The sequence below is a fragment of the Lynx canadensis genome, chromosome D2, assembly GCF_007474595.2.
Source record: "Lynx canadensis isolate LIC74 chromosome D2, mLynCan4.pri.v2, whole genome shotgun sequence".
Taxonomy (NCBI): Eukaryota; Metazoa; Chordata; class Mammalia; order Carnivora; family Felidae; genus Lynx; species Lynx canadensis.
This window is the reverse complement of record NC_044313.2, coordinates 26,234,980-26,254,764: the sequence shown is the minus strand read 5'-3', so window position 1 is coordinate 26,254,764 and position 19,785 is coordinate 26,234,980. Positions and strand designations below refer to the sequence as shown.

Sequence of the window (19,785 nt, the reverse complement as noted above, 5' to 3'; positions counted from 1 at the left end):
CTCTCCACCTCCCTCCTCTCCCCCTCCCTAATCTCCATCTCCAGTCCTGACCTTTCTCCTAACTTTTGTTCTTCCTCTTCAGCCTTTTTTGATGGACTCTTCCCCCAAGACCTCCTTCTGGAAGGGAGGGTGTCCTCTCCTCCCTGCCCCCATCACGGATGCAACCCCTTCCCCACTTTCCTATCTGCGCTCACGGGCTCATGGCGCCCCTTCTTCCGGTCACTCACTCAGAGCAAACTTCTGTCAAGATTGTGACTCCCCCTCCCTCCTTTACGCTTCTTTCTCCCTCTCGCTTTCTCCAAACTGTGTCGATCCCTTAACTGTAGCTCCTCTCCTAGCAATCTTTTTCTGGTCCTGTGGTTCCCAGCCCGGCGTGAGCCTTGACTTCGTCTCCCTGAAGCCGAGCCCCCAGAGCCCCTGTGCGCAAGAACCTGGCCTCATTAGTCTAGTCCTTCGTCGTCCAAGGCGCTCTGCGGTGTAACCTGCTCTCCAGGCTGCTTTTGTGCCCCATCTCCCCGCTCTTCCCTGTGCAAACTCAGTGAGCCTGGCGGGCTTCTGTCTCCCACCTCTGACCTGCCCTCTCTTCTCTCGGCTCAAATCCTCCTTAGATTTTCCTTCCTGTACAAAATTTGCCTTGTATAAGAGCAGGGAGTAATTTTTTCTCTCCGAATTCCTTATGTTCTTACTGTCTTGTTCCTCGTGGAGAATTTTTGTTGACTGCCTTGTCCCATCGATTTTCACATGCTCCCCCTCTGTCTCCTGCACTGGAAATGCGTGGGTGGCAAGGCCTGTCTTCTCGCAGGATCCCGGGGCACCTGTTTGTTTGCAGGTTGATTGTATATTATGGGTGGAGTCTTGAGTTCCTCTCTTATGGCAGAGAGTTGGTTGGCGGTGGATAAAACTACTATTTTGAGTGAAGAACTCAAAATCTAAAGGAGAGACAATAAATAGTTTTCTGAAGAACTGATTTGAGGAAAGTCTTTCGTAATTGGGAATGTAGTACATGATAATAGGGGTGATCAAAATCATAGTTTGTGTTAGTGGATAGCATAGTGTAGCCTATCGGTCAAGAGCTTGTTCTTAGGTTATTGAATCCTTCTGTGCCTCTCTCTCCTGATTTGTAAGGGGGGGGGCGGTAATTGTGTCTGTTTCATGGAGTTACAAGCCTTAAGTGAGTTAATAAAGCGCTGACTTGTTAGCCCAGCTGCCCCTTCAATAAATCGTACCATAATTTTTATTTACCTGTCATAGAGGACGTACTGTAAAGGTAGCCTCTCACTGGAGAGGTGGTTATAGGCACCATGAACAAGAGCCACTGTGACCTTTGTCTTGGAAACCCACAAGTGCCACTCAGTGGGGTATTGCAGTCGCCCAGAAAATGCATATTAAACCCCTACAGTGAGGGGGGTCATGGTGGAGCCTAAAGCTACCAGGATGAATCGGGCAGCCTCAGTCGGTCCCAGAGGAACTGATGAGGGAAGTTGTGGACTAAGAAGCTAGAGGAAGAGAAGGCAAAGGAGAACTTCAGGGAGAGGTTTTGTCCTGATGGAAGGAGACTGGCCTCAGGAACTTTTCCCAGACTGTGAGGAGGGAGTTCCGAGGTGTCGCAGGGCCCGTGGGGAGTCTGGATGACAAGGGGTTGGCCTGCACACGTGGGATGCTGGGCTGGCAAGACCAGAGTGAGTTCTGCCCCTAGAACTCTTCTGGGGTAGTCCTCTCTCTTCCACGGCCACGAACCGTGTTCGTTAACCCTTGACCCTGATGCTGCCCCAGCTCACACTCCTGCAAGACTGTCTTCCCAGCGTTGGTTCCACAAATGGGGCGAGAGCACCTGCTGGGGAACTACCAAGGGGACTCACAGAAATTAAACATCACGCTTTTACTGTCTTCTCGGCATCTCCAGCCAAATCCGGTCTTCATATTTGAGATGAATTAACCCTCTCTGCTGAGTTGGGAAAGATCATCTGAGGCTCTACTTCCCCGGGGTTGGTTGGGAAAGGAATTTAGATGGAAGGACAAATCTTGCAGAGAGTCTGCAGATAGAGTCAGGGAACTGGACTGAAAACACTCCCCTTTTCTTCTCACAGGGGAAGGTGGAAGTAGAAGCTGGGAAAGAAGGTATGAAATTCGAAGCCAGTGCTTTCTCCTACTATGGTGTGATGGCCCTCACAGCCTCTCCAGGTGAGTTTTCCTGCCCGGCCTCTTGGGGCAGGGCTGTGTTTTAGGGACAGAATGCCCTTCTACTCTCACCTTCCTATACCTGCCAGCCAGCCCTGTTTATCTACTTTTTTGCCCTTTTTATTGAAGTATAGAGTGTAAGCCCAAAAACGCCCCGAGTAAATCCTAAATCTATGCCCCCGTGAATCTTCACACACTGACCACTCCTGTGTCCACAGGAGGTGGGCAGGCCCCGCCCCCGCCCCCGCCCCCACACTCCCTCTTAGTCACCCTTGCCCAGGCCACTGCCTTGACTTCTAAGCATAGCCTAGTTTTGCCAACTTTTGGACTTTGGGTAAACGGACTTAGGCAGTAGGTGTCGTATCGAGCCTGGCTTCTCTCACCCGGTGTCGTCCGTGTCACATTCGTCATCGTTGCTGCGTGTGCTTCTACTTTATTCTCACGGTGCTGCACCGTGTGAATATACAACAGCGTATCTATTTCATGGCTGCTGGGCACGGGGGTAGTGTCCTATTTGAGGCCACCGTGGATTGTGTGGCTGTGGGTACCGCTGTGCACGTCTTCTGGTGGGCGTGTGTGGAGGGGCGGAACTGCGGGCTCATGGCCATGGCCTCGGCTTGAGTAACTCCTGCCTTGCAGTTTGCCACGGTGGCTGCAGCGGTTCAAGCTCCCGCCTGGACTGACGAGGGTCCCGGCTGCCCCGCATCCATCGCTAGATATTAAAACATTAACTATGCTGGAGGTTTTTGAATTGGCATTTTCCCGAGGAGGAATGAGGTTAATGTGTATGTATTGCCTACAGCCAGCTCTTATCTAGACAGCTGGTCAGTTGAGTCAGCCAGCTAATGGGTGTGCCATAGGGTGTCGACTAAGTGCTCTGAGCACAAGAGGCCAGCAAGCCGTGTCCGTCCTGGTAAGAACATGGACCACAGATCCCTCTGGGTCAGGACTTGATGGGTCCCTGTGCACCGCTTGCTTTTTTGCAAGCGTGCGCGTGCTTGCTGCCTGACCCCGGCTGCAACCAGACAGGTAAACGGAGGTGCTGGGGTGCCATCTTGTGGCCAGAATACCAAATGACATGCTGTGCTAGGAGACAGAAACCTCAAATTTAAAACTAGCCTAAAACAACCTGGGTCACTTCTGAAAACCAGTCTCAAAAGGTAGGGGGTATACCTCCAGACAGACCTATTTGGGTGACATTAGTCTTCATCTGTTGCGCCACACAGTGTCCCGGCAAAGATGTCTTTACAGTGGGGAAGCCAGTGAAATGTTAGGAATTCTCTCAAACCTCTCAGCCTCCCCTGCCCCAGATGCATCTTCTCACTGTCCTGCCATGGGGTTTCCAGCCACATCAGCCAGTCTCCCCGTTGTCAACTGTTGGCTAACACCAGTGTGAATGTAGGCCTGTCTGATCCCACTTAATTGTGTCTGCTGTAAACTTGAAGGTGATCTTCTGTTCTCACTGCTAGTGAGGAGGCAGGGAGATTCCAAAGTGGGCTGGGAAGACCTGGGTCACAGCTGCAGTTTCATATTCTATGGTTGCCTGCCCTTGAGGACAGCCCTGGCTTCCTCCTCCTTAAAAGTACTTACTAAGGTTACCTCGTGTGATTGTTAGAAGAATAGAACGTGATGATACTTATCCACACGAGTGCTTTGTAAGCTTGAAAGCACAGAGGGAATGTCGGGTATGACAGGTGTCAAGCTTGTGACTGTTTGGCCACCAACCTCAGATTAGTCCCAGGTGAGCAGAGTCAGAGTTGTTTAAAAGGTTGTTTTGAAAAGAAAGTTAGAGGAGTTAAGTGCACAATCTTACTGATGACTGGTTCTTGAAACCTAAATATCAGCCCAATTTATACTGAACTGTGGATTCACGTAAGGGCAGATCCCATTCAGAAAAGGAATTGAAGAGCAGACCTCCCTGAAAGAAAGCCTGGGGACCGTAGCAAGCTTGCCTTTTCTGGAAATGCCAGGAAGGAAGGGGATCTCGTTAATAACATCCTATTACAAAGCCCAGTATTTGACTTGACAAGTAGGATTTGGGATTTTGTGCATTTCATTGAGAGATACAATTAGTACAGTAATCTCAAGATAATAATTCTATTTATTAGTGTTGATTGCCTAGAAAAATCCTGCCATCATTAGTTATCACAGCCTGTCCCTTTGCATGTCAATTATACTTTAATTTAAAAACAAAAACAGAAACAAAAAGTCCTGCCCAGAAAATAGGACTCCTGCCAGGTAGGGCATTGCTGATTGGACTTTTCAATCAGATGGACCTGTAGCTCTCTGAGTAAGCAGTGCTGAGGATGCCCTTGGTCCGCCATTCCCAGCAGACCTGTGTATAACAGCCTTTATTTACCTTCCTCTAATACTTTGAAACTTCAGAGTATGCCGAGCCAATGCAAAATATCATATCAAAATTACAACCAGGCTAATTAAGGATGTCCATGAATTGAATAACTAATTGCTTGCCACAGACAGGGACGCTGTTGGCTGTGCTGGTGCAGGTGGCTTGGGTCCTGCTCTTGGGGCCGTTGATTAATTGAGCCCCCCTTTTGTGTGGCTAGTTGTGATTTAAACCCTTAAGAGCACATTTTGAGCTATAAACCCCAATAGGGTATTAATGGCTTAAGAGATTTCTGGGTTAGTAAAGAAGCATTTGAATAGGATTTCTTCTGATTTCTGCCTCCCCATTCCTCTTCCTGGAAAGCAACGTGTGCTCTTTTTTTTTATTTTAATTTTTATTTACATAATAACTTACAGGCTTTTGCACTTCTGGAATGGAACGCTGATGTTAGTAGAGCGGGTGTCTGCTCCTGTCCCCTGAGTGCAGAGATCGCCTTTCTTGCCTTTTGATATGGTCTCACCCTGTTTTTCTCCATTTTTCAGTTCCTTTGTCCCTGTCTCGTACCTTTGTTGTCAGCAGAACAGAGTTGTTAGCAGCAGGTTCTCCAGGTAACTCTGCATGTTTCCTTTTCATAATTCTTCCGGTTGCCTCCCTTGACCCCACAAAAGCCTAGATCTGCTCCCTTTATTTGGTCCAGGCCGTTTGCAGTTTTTCTTTGAGGTCGCAAACTCCATGCTTACAGACGCAGTAGTGAGCTTTCCAGGGAAGTATGAGCCCACAGCCGTTGTGCGAAGGCTTCGGGAGACTGGCGGGGAATCCGCGAGCGTGAGCAGCGCTGACCCCACAGAAAGCGAGAGTGATTCTGACCTGGATCCTCACTGCTCCCTGCCTGGCCCACCCACACTGCCGACCTTGGGTTTTCAGGGCGGTACAGGGGGGCTGCTTGGGGCGGTTTGACCTCAGCAAAGGCACTTGCAGAGGCCCCGAGGGCCTCAGAACCTGAGGATGCTTCTACCAAAAGCACATTGAGCCCAAAGTCTCAAGGACTATGAATTTTCCTCAGTGGACAAGCGCCCTGTGTGCAGAGGCCCTGGCGTTCTTGGTTCTGTTCCTTTGGTCCTTTCTCTGACATCCCTGTGAACGGGGCACATGCATTACCCACCCCCCCCCCCCCTTCCCCCATCAAGGCAGGTGGCCCTGCTTGTCCTGTCTCCTTCTCTCTCTTTTGAAATTAGTACTGTGCACATTCCCCACCAGCTGCTGGTTCCTGCCCTGCAGGAGAGTTTGGTCATGCCTGGCTAACACGTCCAGCAGCTAAAAAGAAAGGCAAAGGTTTAATCTTTCTTTAATTAAAATTGCTGAGCTTTTGGTAGTACAATTTTTCTCTTTATTTTGTTCCACATAGCTTATATTTTAAAATCTGATGAAATTTGCGATCCATAATCCAGTTTGAGCAAAACTGTCAAATGCTGATATTTAGTAAAGGAGGCAATACTTGTCCTAGAAAGAAGCTAATGTTCCTTCAAGTCTTTGCTCTGAAAGAATTGGGGGTAGATCTTATTTATAGGACTGTTTGAATCAAATGAGCTGGAAGATTATACATATGTACACATACATATATACGCACATAAATAGGTATTTGTGTATATGTATATATGTTTGTGTTTTTCTCCCCATTTTATTCGCTGGCATGTGCTACCTCTTTAAAATGTCACAGATGCTGAACTAGAGTGACTTTTGGATGAAGCTCATGAAATATCATTTGTATTTTACTTTTCCTGTAGAACTTAGAGATTTCTTAGCTGTGTCCACTCTATCTGATCCAGTAATAAAAAAATCCATTTGTGGGCCCAAGCCTTCAGGATGCTGGCATTACAATAATAGACCTAAACCAGTGATTTCTAGCCTATTCCAAAAGGTGCTTTGTGGTTCCCAGGGAGGAGGCTGGGACTGTTAACTTTATAGTATCTTTCTAGCTGACTTCTAAAAAGAATTCCTAGGCAAGATGAAGAAAAAGGAAAAAAAAAAATCCGAGAAGGCATAGAGGAATTAAGATTGAAAGGTTTTTTATCATAATTATTGTGATAATTTAGCACATAAATTTGGCAACAAAACATGACCTGAACTGGGGAGTGGCCACTTAAAGTCTTTATTCTCCTTGGTGTGAATATTCATCTTTCTCACTGCATGTTTGTTTTTTAAATATATGAAATTTATTCTCAAATTGGGTTTCCATACAACACCCAGTGCTCATCCCAAAAGATGCCCTCTTCAATACCCATCACCCACCCTTCCCTCCCTCCCACCCCCCATCAGCCCTCAGTTTGTTCTCAGTTTTTAAGAGTCTCTTACGCTTTCGCTCTCTCCCACTCTAACCTCTCTTTCCCCCCCCCTTCCCCTCCCCCATGGGTTCCTGTTAAGTTTCTCAGGATCCACATAAGAGTGAAAACATATGGTATCTGTCTTTCTCTGTATGGCTTATTTCACTTAGCATCACACTCTCCAGTTCCATCCACGTTGCTACAAAAGGCCATATTTCATTCTTTCTCATTGCCACGTAGTACTCCATTGTGTATATCAACCACAATTTCTTTACCCATTCATCAGTTGATGGACATTTAGGCTCTTTCCATAGTTTCTCTCACTGCATGTTGATGAAAGGCCAATCACACTCTGTCCTTGCCAAGCTACTGCAGAAGGGATCCCACTGCTTCTCCAGACTGTGGCCAGGACACCAGGCAGTGGGTTGCTGCAAAGGAGGGGGTTCATCTCACAAAAACAGAGGGTGGTGGGTTGAGAGGAAACTGACTAGAAATATAGATACCTTGGAGAAACCAGAGTTTGCCTGTAATCCTCCTCAGGAGAAAAGGAGACTCAGAAGTACTGCGCAGGGCCCTTGACATCTACCTGACACAGTCTGATCAATAAGCAAAGTGCCCCTTAAATGTTTTGGTTTTTGGACCTTTAAACTGTAACACACAAAAGCAAGCACTATCTGTAGCAATGGTGATGTGGGGCTAAAGCTTAAGGATTCAATGGGATCCTTTGTTTCAAAGAACGGTTGGATCTTTCAGCCTGGGTGATGCCCTCACAAATACAGGAAGGCTTGGCCATCAGGGTAGGTACGTAGTGGAGAGGTCTGGGAAGCAAACAGAAAATATAACAATGTTAACTAGGCTTATGGATCGGTTGTTAGGTGTCAGATGCTGTGCTGATAAGCATGTTACATATTATCTCATTTTTTAAAAAGCTTATTTATTTATTTTTGAGATAAAGAGAGAGAGAGTGGGGAAGGGAGGAGGCGTAGAGAGGGAAGGAGACAGAGGATCCTGGCAGCAGAGAGCCCGATGCAGGGCTTGAACTCCTGATCATGGAGCTGAAGTCAGACACTTAACTGACTGAGCCACCCAGGCGCCCCTATTATTTCATTCTGAATCCCCATCAGACTTTAGGAAGTGGAGACTATTATTACCTGCCTTTTACATATAGGTAGGGAATCTGAGGCTTTAGCAAAGGGTCATCCCTTCTGCTAAATAGAAAACATCTGATAAATTATTAATTTGCCTTGTTCTCTTAGAAGATAAGTGGAACCAACCAGATGAGTGGCCACTCTGAGTTTAGTTTTGACTGACGATGGAAAATCGTTCTGCCAAGAAAATTATAGGGAAAGTCATGCTGTGAAAATTTGGGGAGAAAGTGAACTTGCCATTTGAGGTTCATCAAGTACTTACCGTGTTTTGTTGTGGTTGTCCAATTTAAAAAAAAATTTCTTTAATGCTTATTTATTTTTGAGAGACAGCATGAGCAGAGGAGGGGCAGAGAGAGAGGGAGACGCAGAATCTGAAGCAGACCAGACACCGAGCTGTCAGCACAGAGCCCGACGCGGGGCTTGAACTCACAGACTGTGAGATCATGATCTGAGCCGAAGTCAGATGCTCAACCAACTGAGCCACCCAGGCGCCCCTGTGGTTGTTCTACTTTAAGAGGGATGTTTACTGAGTGGAATCTCAGATGGTGGTCAGGATGGGGTTGAGGGGTCATAAAACACATCAAAGTATTTAGCCTGGACAGGAAGAGGCTTAAGGGGAACATAACTATGTTCAGGCTTTTAAGGCTCATTCAAGTAGTGGAGGGATGATGGGGGATCTCTACAGCACGGAGGGAGAGACTGCCGCTTGAGTCTGAGGAGGTGGACGTTATGCAGGTCAGGACCTGTCCGCTGTGAACACCCACTTAATATTTGTGGAATAGACTTGATTAGAACAGCAAACACGGAGGAAGCTTTGACAAGGCGGGAGGTGGGTTTTATTTTTAATGAAATTTACGTTAGAAGCTACGGTCAACTTGCCTTTACGAACAGCAACACTTAGACTCACTGAATTTCCTTTCACTTTGTTTTAATGAATGAGTAATGTGCATGTCATCGAAGAATCCCACAGCACCTACGCTGCCTTAAATCTTTTAAGGGTTTGGTGTCTTCTGGTATTCCTGAAACCCTGAGACATCCTTGGACTGCCTGGTGGGAATTTTATTGAGGTCAGAGACCAGGATAACAGGTTTGGTGGAGGGGTAGGAGCAGACGGAACTGTCCTGATCCCTTGCGAGCACATACTGATTTTACAAACGTTCTCAAGAGTCCTTTGCTTTTGCTTCTGGCACGGTCTGTGTTTTACATCCGGGAGCTTCTGTGTCTTGGGCCCCATCGGCACACAGCCTGCGCGGTTCAGGGTTGCTCCTGACACAGGTGTGTAGCCACAGGGTCTTCTCGGTCAGAGCCTTGGGAAGGACTGTGTGTGTGTGTGTGTGTGTGTGTGTGGGTGTGTGTGTGTGTGTGCGCGCGCGCACCCACGCACGCACGGGGCTGAGAGGCTAACCCACGCGATCCCCTTGTTGCCGGGAGGCCAGGAGCGTGTTGTAGGAGGGCCCTACATGCTGAGCGGTATGGCTCAGGCGTCTGGGAGAAGTTCATTGAGCTGGTCTGTTAGTTGCTACTTTTTTTTATTTGGAAAATAAAGAGCTGACTTTATTGCTTATATCTACCTCGCTTATAAGGTTATGGTTTCTTTCCCCTCCTTTTCCAGGTGAAAACAAGTCGCCGCCTCGCCCATGTGGCTTGAATCACTCAGACTCTCTCAGCCGAAGTGACCGGATTGACGCGATAACACCGACACTGGGGAGCAGCAATAATCAGCTCAATTCTTCGTTCCTTCAAGTCTACATCCCCGACTACTCCGTGCGAGCCCTTTCTGACCTTCAGTTTGTTAAGGTAAGAGAAGGGAGAGGGGCTGGGCTGGGGCTGGGGCTGGGGCCGGGCCCGGCCACTGGAGGCCAACTTCCTCAGCGAGTTGTTTGGCTTCCCAGGCCCCGCCACTGAGCTCTCCCTTTGTCATTTGGACTCCCTGCACCTCCAGCTACTGTGCCCAGGGGTTAGGCTGGGGAAACAGGTACCTCCCTGGCTCTGTCACAAAAGCTGCCAAGTCAGATGTGCCTTTTTCAGGGAGTGAGAGCTGGAGATGGTGAGAAACAGAATCCACATTTTCCAGTGAGTCCTCATGAGCTCCTGACCCCAGTGACTCTGGATGGCCCTGGAAGGGCTGAGATCCGAGACTCTGAAGACTTAACGGGATGGGGCGGGAAGAATCCTCTGCTTCTCTTCTGCCCCGAGACAGGGTTCTTTTCTTAGTCCGGAATAGAGACGTCTTGTGAAGAACAAGCCAGCTTTAGCTGTTGGAAGCCTATCTCCATTTTCCAGTCGCTGTGAAGCTTTGAGACAAAGATCTGGAAATAGCTTCTATCAGTAAAAAACTGACTTGTTCTCCAGCGTCAACTTGAGCTTTTAAAAGTGGCTCAGTTTATACTCAAGGATGGTATTTCCCTAGAAAAACTATGAGGGGCCTTTCGGGGGATTTTAACGTGTAATACCATGTCGAGACAAGAGTGCCTGAAAATAAGCATTATCTTGGTTTGTTTTTGTGCCATCTTCTGGCCCCCAGATCTCAAGACAGCAATACCAAAATGCCTTGATGGCATCCCGGATGGACAAAACTCCTCAGTCTTCAGACAGTGAAAACACTAAAATTGAATTGACTCTTACGGAGCTGCACGACGGGTTGCCAGACGAGACAGCCAACCTGCTCAATGAACAGAACTGTGTGACACACAACAAGGCCAATCACAGCCTGCACAGCGAAGGTGCCATCTAGGGCGCCCCCCCACCAACCCTCGCCCCCACTCCCGAGGCCTCAGGCCAGCTGACCGTGAATCCCATTAGCGTGAGCTTGTGTGCCGTGCTGCGTCCTGCAACATCCTGAGACCAAAGACTTTGTTCCCTTCCTGGAAGCAGCAGAGGAGGACGGTGAGGGTGGACTGGAGACCAGAGGTGTGAGATCGACAGCTAGGGCATGGCATCCGAGATGGTGGAGACGAGCCTCTTCCACCCAAATAGAATCATGTTTATTTTTTCAGTTGTACCTTTTATTCCTTATTCACTCTCCTCCTTCCTCAATTTGCATGAAGTTGAAAATTGTTGCGGTTTATTATTTTTTTGTCCCCCAAGAGATCATGTTTTTAAAAAGTGTCTTTTGCAGAGTTTTACGTTGTTGTGTCTGAACTCTGCTGTGACTCCATGATGTGACCCGCACAGAATGGACTTGCTCCTCGGCCCTCGTAGGGAGGGGTGTGCTTCCTCTGCACCCAGCGGGTGTCGCTGTGGAACTTGAAGGATGAATGAAGAAAGCGGTCGATGCCAACCCACCACGTCTGTCCCACTGTGGGGTGGAGCCTGCACGGGGGGGCCTGCAGCCGCCTCTGTGAGCTCAGTGTTGTTTTAAGTTAATGTTTAACCGTGTCCCTTCCCCTCAGAAAGGTTTAACATTTGCTTGGAATGTGATTTTGCTCCTACTCTAAGGAATTTTTATCACCAAAATGAATGTTAATGAATTTTAAACCCATGGTTTATCATTGGCAAGAGGCAAGGTGACTTCACCCCGACATTCCTACAGCCTGGATTCTCCGGCCCAGCCAGGCCTTCTCCCCAGCTTACCGAGCGCCGTCACCCACCTCCCCGTCCTCGCTCTTGTTAACCCAGGATGCTGCTACACAGATGCCAAATGGAAATCTTCCACAGGGCTTTTGAGTAATCACGTGGTGTGGAGTTCAAGCTCCTCCCCTTCCCACCGGGACCTCTGTCATGGTCAGAAAAGGAGTCGGCTTCCAGCCATGCCTTGAGGGCACTTCTAGACCCGTGGGTTTAAAGGAGGGAACTTCGGGGTCTGCCAGCCCCCACCCCTGCTCCCAGGGAGCCAGCTGCCCCTCTTCCCCCTCTGTCCCTGGGCCCCTGGGGGGCCGGGCAGTGGCCGTGTCCCTCGCCTGAGGACCTCGGTGCCTCCCGCCTCAGATGCGGCCCACAACAGAGAGGCTGCCTGTATGGCCAGGGCTGCCTGAACGGCGTGGCCCCGAACAGGGATTCAGAAACCAAATGTGTGTTGCGGCCGTTTCATGTGTGCGTCTGCCGCCTTTTAATGCCAAATTCATCACGTGTAGTGAAATTAATGTCAGGAGGTATTTCTTAAGTGACTGAATTCTTACCTATCTTATCTGTTTTAAGTGTTACCCGAGGGATGTGTGCATTTTGGTGGCAACGCTCGTACACTGAGTTGAATCCATACTGACGGCAGTGCTCATGTAGAGCTGCCACTCCGTGCTGCCTCTAGTCACTAGCCAAGAAGATAGCGTTTTGTCCGCGGGGTCTCACTGAACGAAGGGAAGCCCCGGGCCAAGCGGCGGTTTCCTTCTCCCTCCTCAAGGTAGGAGCGCGCCCCCCAGGTTGGGCTCTGGGGAGGGTGGGAGCTGTGGTTGTGCAATAACCAGCCACCTGCTGGGCTTGCCTCCTGGTGAGCGGTTTGGGGCTCTAGTGTCATATGCGCATTTCCCGCAGTATTTCCTCTGGGCGTTGGTACTGCAGTGTCTTCCTCATCAGGTGCCATGCCCCTCAGTGAGGCAAGTACTGGCCTCAACTGGCAGAGGTCACGGCGGCGGGGGGGGCCTGCGAAGGGGCTAAGCGGCCCGCTGCTGGCACCAAACCTACTACCACGGGATAGAGCCCCCACTTTGTCTTAATGTGAGTGGGGCCCTGCACTGTCAGTGTCCCCTTTTATAAACAGACCCATCCAAGTTAAAAGATCTCCATTTCTTAAGACGCATGTGGCTAAACACAACCCCAGTGTGGTGTGGGAACTGGGACTGTCCATGGGGTGCACAGAAATGAGAGTTCCCTCTAAGGAAGTAAAACCTGGGTCTTGCACGGGGGGGGGGGGTGACCCCCCAACAACCATGCCGTCCGTCCTCTGGGCCCGGACTGCGCTTGCCTTCCTGGTAGTTTGGTGGAGCCTGGCCTGCCACGCCATGGCTCCTCTGGCTTTCAGGATCTCTGTCCCCTCAGTCTCTGCCGACTGATCTGCTTTGCCACACGTGGCCCGTCTCAGGGTGCCTTGCTACTGGAAGGAGCTCCTGGAATCTGAGTTAATGTGTTGGATCTTTTTCAGAGCCCCACTGTTCCTCTGTGAACCCGAAAGCTCCGCGAGAGTCCGGGGAACAGAGAAGGGTTTCCAGCTGCCAGCTCCTTGACTTCAGAGAGAAACAGAACTTCTCAACACCGTCATACCTGCTCAGTGTGGTGGCTGTTTGAAAAGTCCTCTGTAAAGTGCTGGCAGGGGTGGCTTTGCAGTGGGGGCTTCTAGAGGATGAAATTTTAGCCTCCCAAGTTTGCACTTATTTTCTGTAAGCCACTCTTTACCTTTGATTATTCCCATTATTCTGTAACAACAGGGAATCCAAAATAATTCCTGGCTCTAGTTCCATCTGCTTTGGGGAAAAGCTCAAGACCCTTCCAGTAACACTCAGTGTCATGAGCGATCAGATTCCTCTTCCAGGCCCCACTTTGCCTCTGGAAACTAACTTTAGGCTGTTGAAGGAGAAATGCTGGCTCATTGCTTCTCTGGGCAGTGGAATGATTTTAGCTTAGAAGTTCTATGCAGTTACATCTATAAAGTCAACGAGTCTGGCAGAGAAAGCCCATCAAATACTTGAGATCCCCACGTGCAGTAGTCAGTTCTTAGCACCACCAGTAGACCATCTTTTACTGGGGCTGCTGGCTTTGTAAGCGTGGAAGAGAGTGGGCTGTGGAGCAGACACAGGTCCTGGTGTCCTCAATGCTGCTGGAGCTCTCGTTGTCAGACCCAGGGCCTCTCCCTAGTGGCTTCCGTGGCCCCTGCTTTGGGCCCTGGCTCTGTGGGACCAGACAGGGCCTCCTCCTGCTCTGAGCCACTATAGCATCTCACATGTTCCATCTGAAACTGGATCCCTAGTATCCAGATGTTCCCAAGACCGTCTGCTTTGGCTTTATACATGAGAGGGATGTGTGTGTGTGTGTGTGTGTGTGTGTGTGTGTGTGTGTATACACGCATTTCCTACTGCCTTACACGTTCTTTCCCTTTATTTCTCTCTGTTCCACATTCATCAGGCGAGTCTAAAATTATATATTTAAATTTTCAGGAAAACATAATGTTAAGATTCGCACATGGATACTGGGATGCTAGTCAACTAGTTTAAGCCTTGGTTCTTACATAATTTACATTTCAAAGGGCATTCTACTTTGTCCTTCCCTCCTTCCTCACCTCACTTAACAGGAGAGAGCTCAGTGCCCATGCTGACATGATTGGCTTCTCCAAGTGGGAGGAAATAAGGCATCTTGCTATTATCTGACGTTACTTTAAGGAACGTCTGTGCAAAGGCTGAATGCAGAACTTCACACTAGTATGGAACATTAACTGTGAATATATTTACCTGTGCTATCCCCAGTACCATACGACTAAAGGACCAGCTTTTCCAAGTCGAGGAAAATAGTGGTAGATACAAGTAGGATTGCATTTTATCTAGGAATTGAAGTTAACAGGAATTGGGGCTATGCGGGGACTGTGAACTTCTGCCCTCAATTTCTCTCGGGTTGTGGAGCAGACCTAAGTAAGGCCCTGGCTGATTGAGCCTTTGTCCTGGCTGGTCAGAAATAAGAACAAACCCCAATCCTGAAAACCAGCCAGGGATCTGTGGCCCTTTTCATCTTTCCTGGCCCAGGAGCCCAAGATTCCTGCAGTGTTTCCCAGGGGTGCTCCCCAACAAAAGACCCCTGGGCTGGCAAAGGAAGGGTGCTTACCAAACAAGAAGCTTCCAGGGAGGATTGGCTTGGCACACATCACACGACCCAAGTTCTCTGGTGGCATGGGCAGCGGGAACAACTTCCCTGTCAACTTTTGACCCCAGGACAGAGTTTTCTTGCGGGGGGGGGGGGGGTTGACTGAGCTGGCAGTTCAAGGTGCAGAGGCTTCTGGGGTACAAGTGCTCCATTTCTCAGGATGCAGTTCCTGGGTCAGGTTTGGTTCTACTCTAGGCTCCAGGCTGGTGGTGCTTCTGTCCAGCAAGGAAGGACATCTGGGTGAGTTACAGGTTAATCCAGAGGTAGGAGAGATTTGGGGAACTCAGTAGGTACGTGGTTTAGGGTGATTCAGAAACTTTCCGATGTAAATTTATCAAGGAGCAACGTACTCAGTGGATTTTTATTATCTCAGGGCCATTTACAAATCTTTATCTTTTCGTATTTCTTTTGTATTCAAGTGGGCTGATAAGAGAGATGAGTTCAGAGAACTCTAAAATGAGGTTCCTTTGCCTCATTTGAGGGTGAGTGGTGCACCTTTGCCAAGCCTGCTGATGTCACTGTCCCTCAAGGCTGCGGCAGTGGGCCTTTTTCCTCTACCACCTGCAGACATTCTCCCTGCAGTGAATGCTTACTTGCTGGTTTTCCTTCTGCCGCGTCTGAAGGCTCCAGGGCCCCTGGTCAGCCCTAGGGACGCAAGGAGATGATGGGAATTCACAGCAACTGCAGAGCTTGGAACTTTTCTCGTGCCACCTTGGGCCAGGGACTTTCTTGGCTTCTTAGACCTTTGTGGTTGGCTCAGCTTTCTGTCTGCATATGCTAGAGCCACCGACGTAATTTCACTAGAACCGTTGTAAATATCCTTTGATGGGAAATACCAGGCTGTACTTGAAGCAACACAGGAACAAAGGTTCTAGTAGCAAGAGAGTAAAGTTCTAGGAATCTGTATACCAAGGTTTTTATGTACACAGCTCCAACACATACCATCAGAAAGACTTGAATGAGTACACGTCTTTGAGTTTGAATACCCGTTGGGGTATTAAACATACACTGGAAGAATGACTTGCCTCACTTGGCAGGGGATCTTCTGGCATTAATCCCCATCTGACCAATATGGAGTCACTTGGGAAGTGATTCTTTTGGGGCCAGATTCTTCTTCAGGTTCACCCTGGAGAGAATTATTACATGGACCTGGTGGGGCTTGGCTGCCTTCTCTTTGTGTTGGAGGCCCAGGCCCCTTGGTATACACAGCTGGTCTCAGGCTCCCAGAGCAGAAGGGAGTGGGAAAGAATAAGGCATCAGGACTTTGATTCCCCAGAGAGCCCCATCCTAGCTTCTGATTCATGATTCCATGTCTGGAGTCTACTGTGAAGGTGGAGTATATCAGTCCATTGACTTCTCTTGTTTCTGGAGTCCTTTAAATCTACAAATGTATATGCTTTATTTTATATTATTATTTATTATGTACATATGCCTCTACTGTTAGTACATTGTCTGTGACTAAGACATTTCCTAGAGCCCCTCATCCATGGAGCCTAGGGTTCTGTTGTCCCTTAAAGTGGGTGAGAAGGCAGTGGTTTTGTTTGTTTTTGTCATAAAGAGGTTGCTGCTCTTAACGTTGACCCTAGCATCCTGGCCCCTTTCATCCGGCCCACCACTACTCCTGATGGACTAATGTTTGGGATGATGATGGAGGCAGGGCTCCCAAGTACCTCCATGAAATACTTGAGGTTCTGGTGACTGGGTCTATTCTGTATGCAATTGATGGTATGTAGCATGGCTGTGAGACCAGAGTGTCCTTCCTCACTCCCACCCTCCCAAGCCAGGTTGGCAAACTGGCCATTTCCCACCTTGGATTGCAGAATCCATCTCTCTGGACCATGGAAGCTGCCTGCCCATCTGGGCTTCTAATATGCCTTTTCTTGGTTTTGAGGCCCAATGCCAGTATTGCCTTGGCCCTCAAATAAGACCCTGCTTTGTGTCTGATTTTCACCCTCCTCAGCCTTTACTGTGTCATAGTGTACATTTCATGCTTTTCAGCAGTGAAGTTTTCCAAGCACAGTACTGAGAGCTGTGTACATAAACCTAAAGAAGCACAAATGACATGTATAGGTTTCATGAGCTGATTGTCATAATGAATGCATTTTATAATTCAAATGATGTTGTAGATTTACAATCTCTCCTATTTATTTTGTACCAATTTATTTGTAAATTTTGTGATTGTTTTAAAAGGTTTTTGTTCATTTCTATTATTCTATTTAGATAAATGATGATTTTCTGTTCACCCTTCCAGCGGATGTGTGTTCCCTCTTTCCCCTTTCATCTATGCAACACCAACCTCGGTCCCCTGCCCAATAGCATCGCTGTCCTGGTGGGAAAGCTGGGATTGGTTGTCGGCATGGCAACACAGCAGGGCATTTCCATTGGACACATACCACGAAGTCTTATGTTAAAAGAGAGAGATACCAGAAGTGGGCCTCCACCTCTACCACAGTCTGGTCCCACCGGTTCCGGGGTGGGGGTGGGGAGGGCGGGGAGGGAAGGTTCTCCTTTGCAAAGATTGTAGTCTGTCCCCTGTCGATTCACTCAAATTGCCCGACATTTGCTGCTCGAACAACACACAGTTCAGCTGGGCAAGTGTCCAAGCTGCTTTTTCCTAGGCAAGACCAGAGGCCTCCTTCAAGCCTCTCCGCTGGCTCTTGAAGATGAAAACGGCTCTGTAGGTCCTCTGCTCTGCAAAGGCTAGGAGAAAGGTGGTAGCCTGCACAGATGGTTCACTCTCAAGTTAAAAAGGTCAGGCCTGAGTGCAGGAGTCGCGTTCAGATGCTCTTCAGGATGCGGTAGGCATCCACCTTCCCTAATAACCCAGTGTTGGGGCCCACATTCCTCTTCCACCACCACTGCTTTTCAAGTCTTCTGTGTTTCTTCTTAATCCTCCTCCTCACTCATACGTGACCAGACCCTGCAACTCTTCTGGTCGAGGCTCACTGCCCCTCTGTGGCTTATTCTTGGATCACATCTTTCTGGAGTCCATTTTTCCTCCACTCCTAGCCTTTATTTTACAATCCAAAGAGGATCATGCTCTGAGAATTGAGCCTCTTGGTGACTGGCCCCTTACTTACACTTGCCCTGTGGACGGAGACTTTTCAGTGAAGGGCTGCTGGCAAGACTGGCTTTGGAACATGCCTGACCTAATCACCATGTTCCCTTCCAGAGTCATCACCCCCAACTTCAGGAAGTAGAACAGAGTAGACCTATATTCTAGCAAAGTGTTACCTTCTTGGGAGCCTGTTTTCTTTCCTTAGAAGCAGAGAAGAAAGCACTAAGGGAGGCTGGGGAAGGAATTCTCTCTCCAAAATAGCAACTCCCACTTGGCTGTTTTGCTTAGTTTTTCCTGCTTTACTCACTTTGTCTAGATGAGTCCTGAGCTCAAATCAGGAAATTCTCCAATAAAAGTAGAGGTGATTTTCCTAAGCTTTCCCTCGGCATCCATGGGGTACCTGTCAGTTCATTACTAAGCTTTACCATGAAGAAAGCTTTGGGGTTTCTAGTTCATAAAACAAATTGTGCTGCCCAGCCCTTTTTCTCAACTTAGTACTTCTGAGGCAGAGATAGTGACCAGAGGGGCTTGCAGAGAAAGTGGTACAAACTGAATGACCTTTTCATAACCTGGAGTTGATTTCTGAAAACTTCTTGTGTACTTTTTAGAAGTAATTCGATAGCAATTCTTTAAAGCCAAAGGTTGAATCCTACTAGATGCCTAATAAGCTCTTGCTTTCTAAGACTGTTCCATCCTTTTCCATCCAACATCCTCCCATTTCTGCTCATACTGACATGTCCCAGAGCAAAGGAATGGTTCATAGGGCCCTTTCTCTGGGATATTCTGTTAGCATGCCATCTCCCTTGGTGGATGACTGCGAGGCCTAAGGGTGCAAGGGGGAATCAGCTGCTGGAGTTCTTCATCGAATTGCTTTTCCTGCTGGGGTGCTCATGACTGCGGAGTGCTCGCACAGTAGGCCAGCACAGGATGAGAATATTTAGATTGAGCCAGCTTCCCTGCTACAATTCTGCTACATCATTGACTTGAGGGCAGTGGGTCCAATGATGAAATTACTTGCTTCAAATAGCCCTACCCACAAGTCAAAGATCACCTCTGGTGAGAACCCTCTCAAAAAATTGGACAATAAGCATCTTTTTTTAGCGTTGAAAGGTTTGCTTGGCAAATCTTTCCAACTATCTCAGGAACTTCTGAGACTCAGGACTAGTGCTGCCTTTCCTGGAGAGAAAGTGTGCTCAGTTGCTTGGGCTCCAGTGCACGTGGTGAGGTTTATCTTGGCCTGGCCTCTTCAGGCCTTGTCTACAGCACTAACCAGACATGGCTTTGGGAAGAGCTTAATGGGAGAGCAGACCATTTGGGGACCTATTTGTACCTGATAGGATTCGTGAGGAAATCTAATCCACTTTTCTAGTAATAAAATGAAGCAAAGGTATCTCTGTAGGAAGAAATAGACTAGACCAAAAACTGGTTTAAATTAGAAAATGCAAATTACCGGGGCACCTGGGTGGCTCTGTTGGTTAAGCGTCTGACTTTGGCTCAGAGTGGTTCGTGGGTCCAAGCCCCACGCTGGGATCTCTGCTGTCAGCACAGAGCCCACTTCAGTTTCTGTTCCCCCTCTGTGCCCCCCTCTCTCTTCCCCTGCCCCGCTCTGGCGTGCACACTCTCAAAAATAAACATTAAAAAAAAACAAACGAGAAAATATAAACTACTTAGAGTAACAGCAAGCTTGAGATATGTGTTCAATTGGGAGTACTTTTTGCGTTAAACCTCTTCAGTGGAACTTTAAAACACTATTTTATTTTTGAAATTGTGTTATCCTTGTTGGAATAAGATTGCTGTGGCTTTGGGATGAAGATACTGTGTCTGACAATAGGGAAAAATGGGTGAGATTGCTAGGAAAAGCTGCCTTGTTCATTCTGTAAGTGAATGCTGTTTTTTGTTTTTTTTTTTTAAGAGGATTTGCTTTCTGCTATTTGCACATACTCAGCGGTAGGA

General features: G+C 48.2%; 1 protein-coding gene across 2 annotated transcripts in view; it reads left to right on the top strand.

Moving 5' to 3' along the window:
* The window catches only part of CNNM2 (cyclin and CBS domain divalent metal cation transport mediator 2), a 149,298-nt gene extending 134,443 nt beyond the window's left edge, over positions 1-14,855 (top strand). Inside the window, exons 5-8 of one of the 2 annotated variants that reach the window (XM_030334031.2) lie at positions 2,088-2,181; positions 5,068-5,133; positions 9,607-9,791; positions 10,519-14,855. In XM_030334031.2, coding sequence (XP_030189891.1) covers positions 2,088-2,181; positions 5,068-5,133; positions 9,607-9,791; positions 10,519-10,728 — 555 coding nt within the window. In that variant the 3' untranslated portion in view covers positions 10,729-14,855. The remainder of the gene's footprint in view (positions 1-2,087; positions 2,182-5,067; positions 5,134-9,606; positions 9,792-10,518) is intronic. The other variant, XM_030334032.2, reaches the window with a different exon arrangement.
* Positions 14,856-19,785: the final 4,930 nt, after the last annotated feature.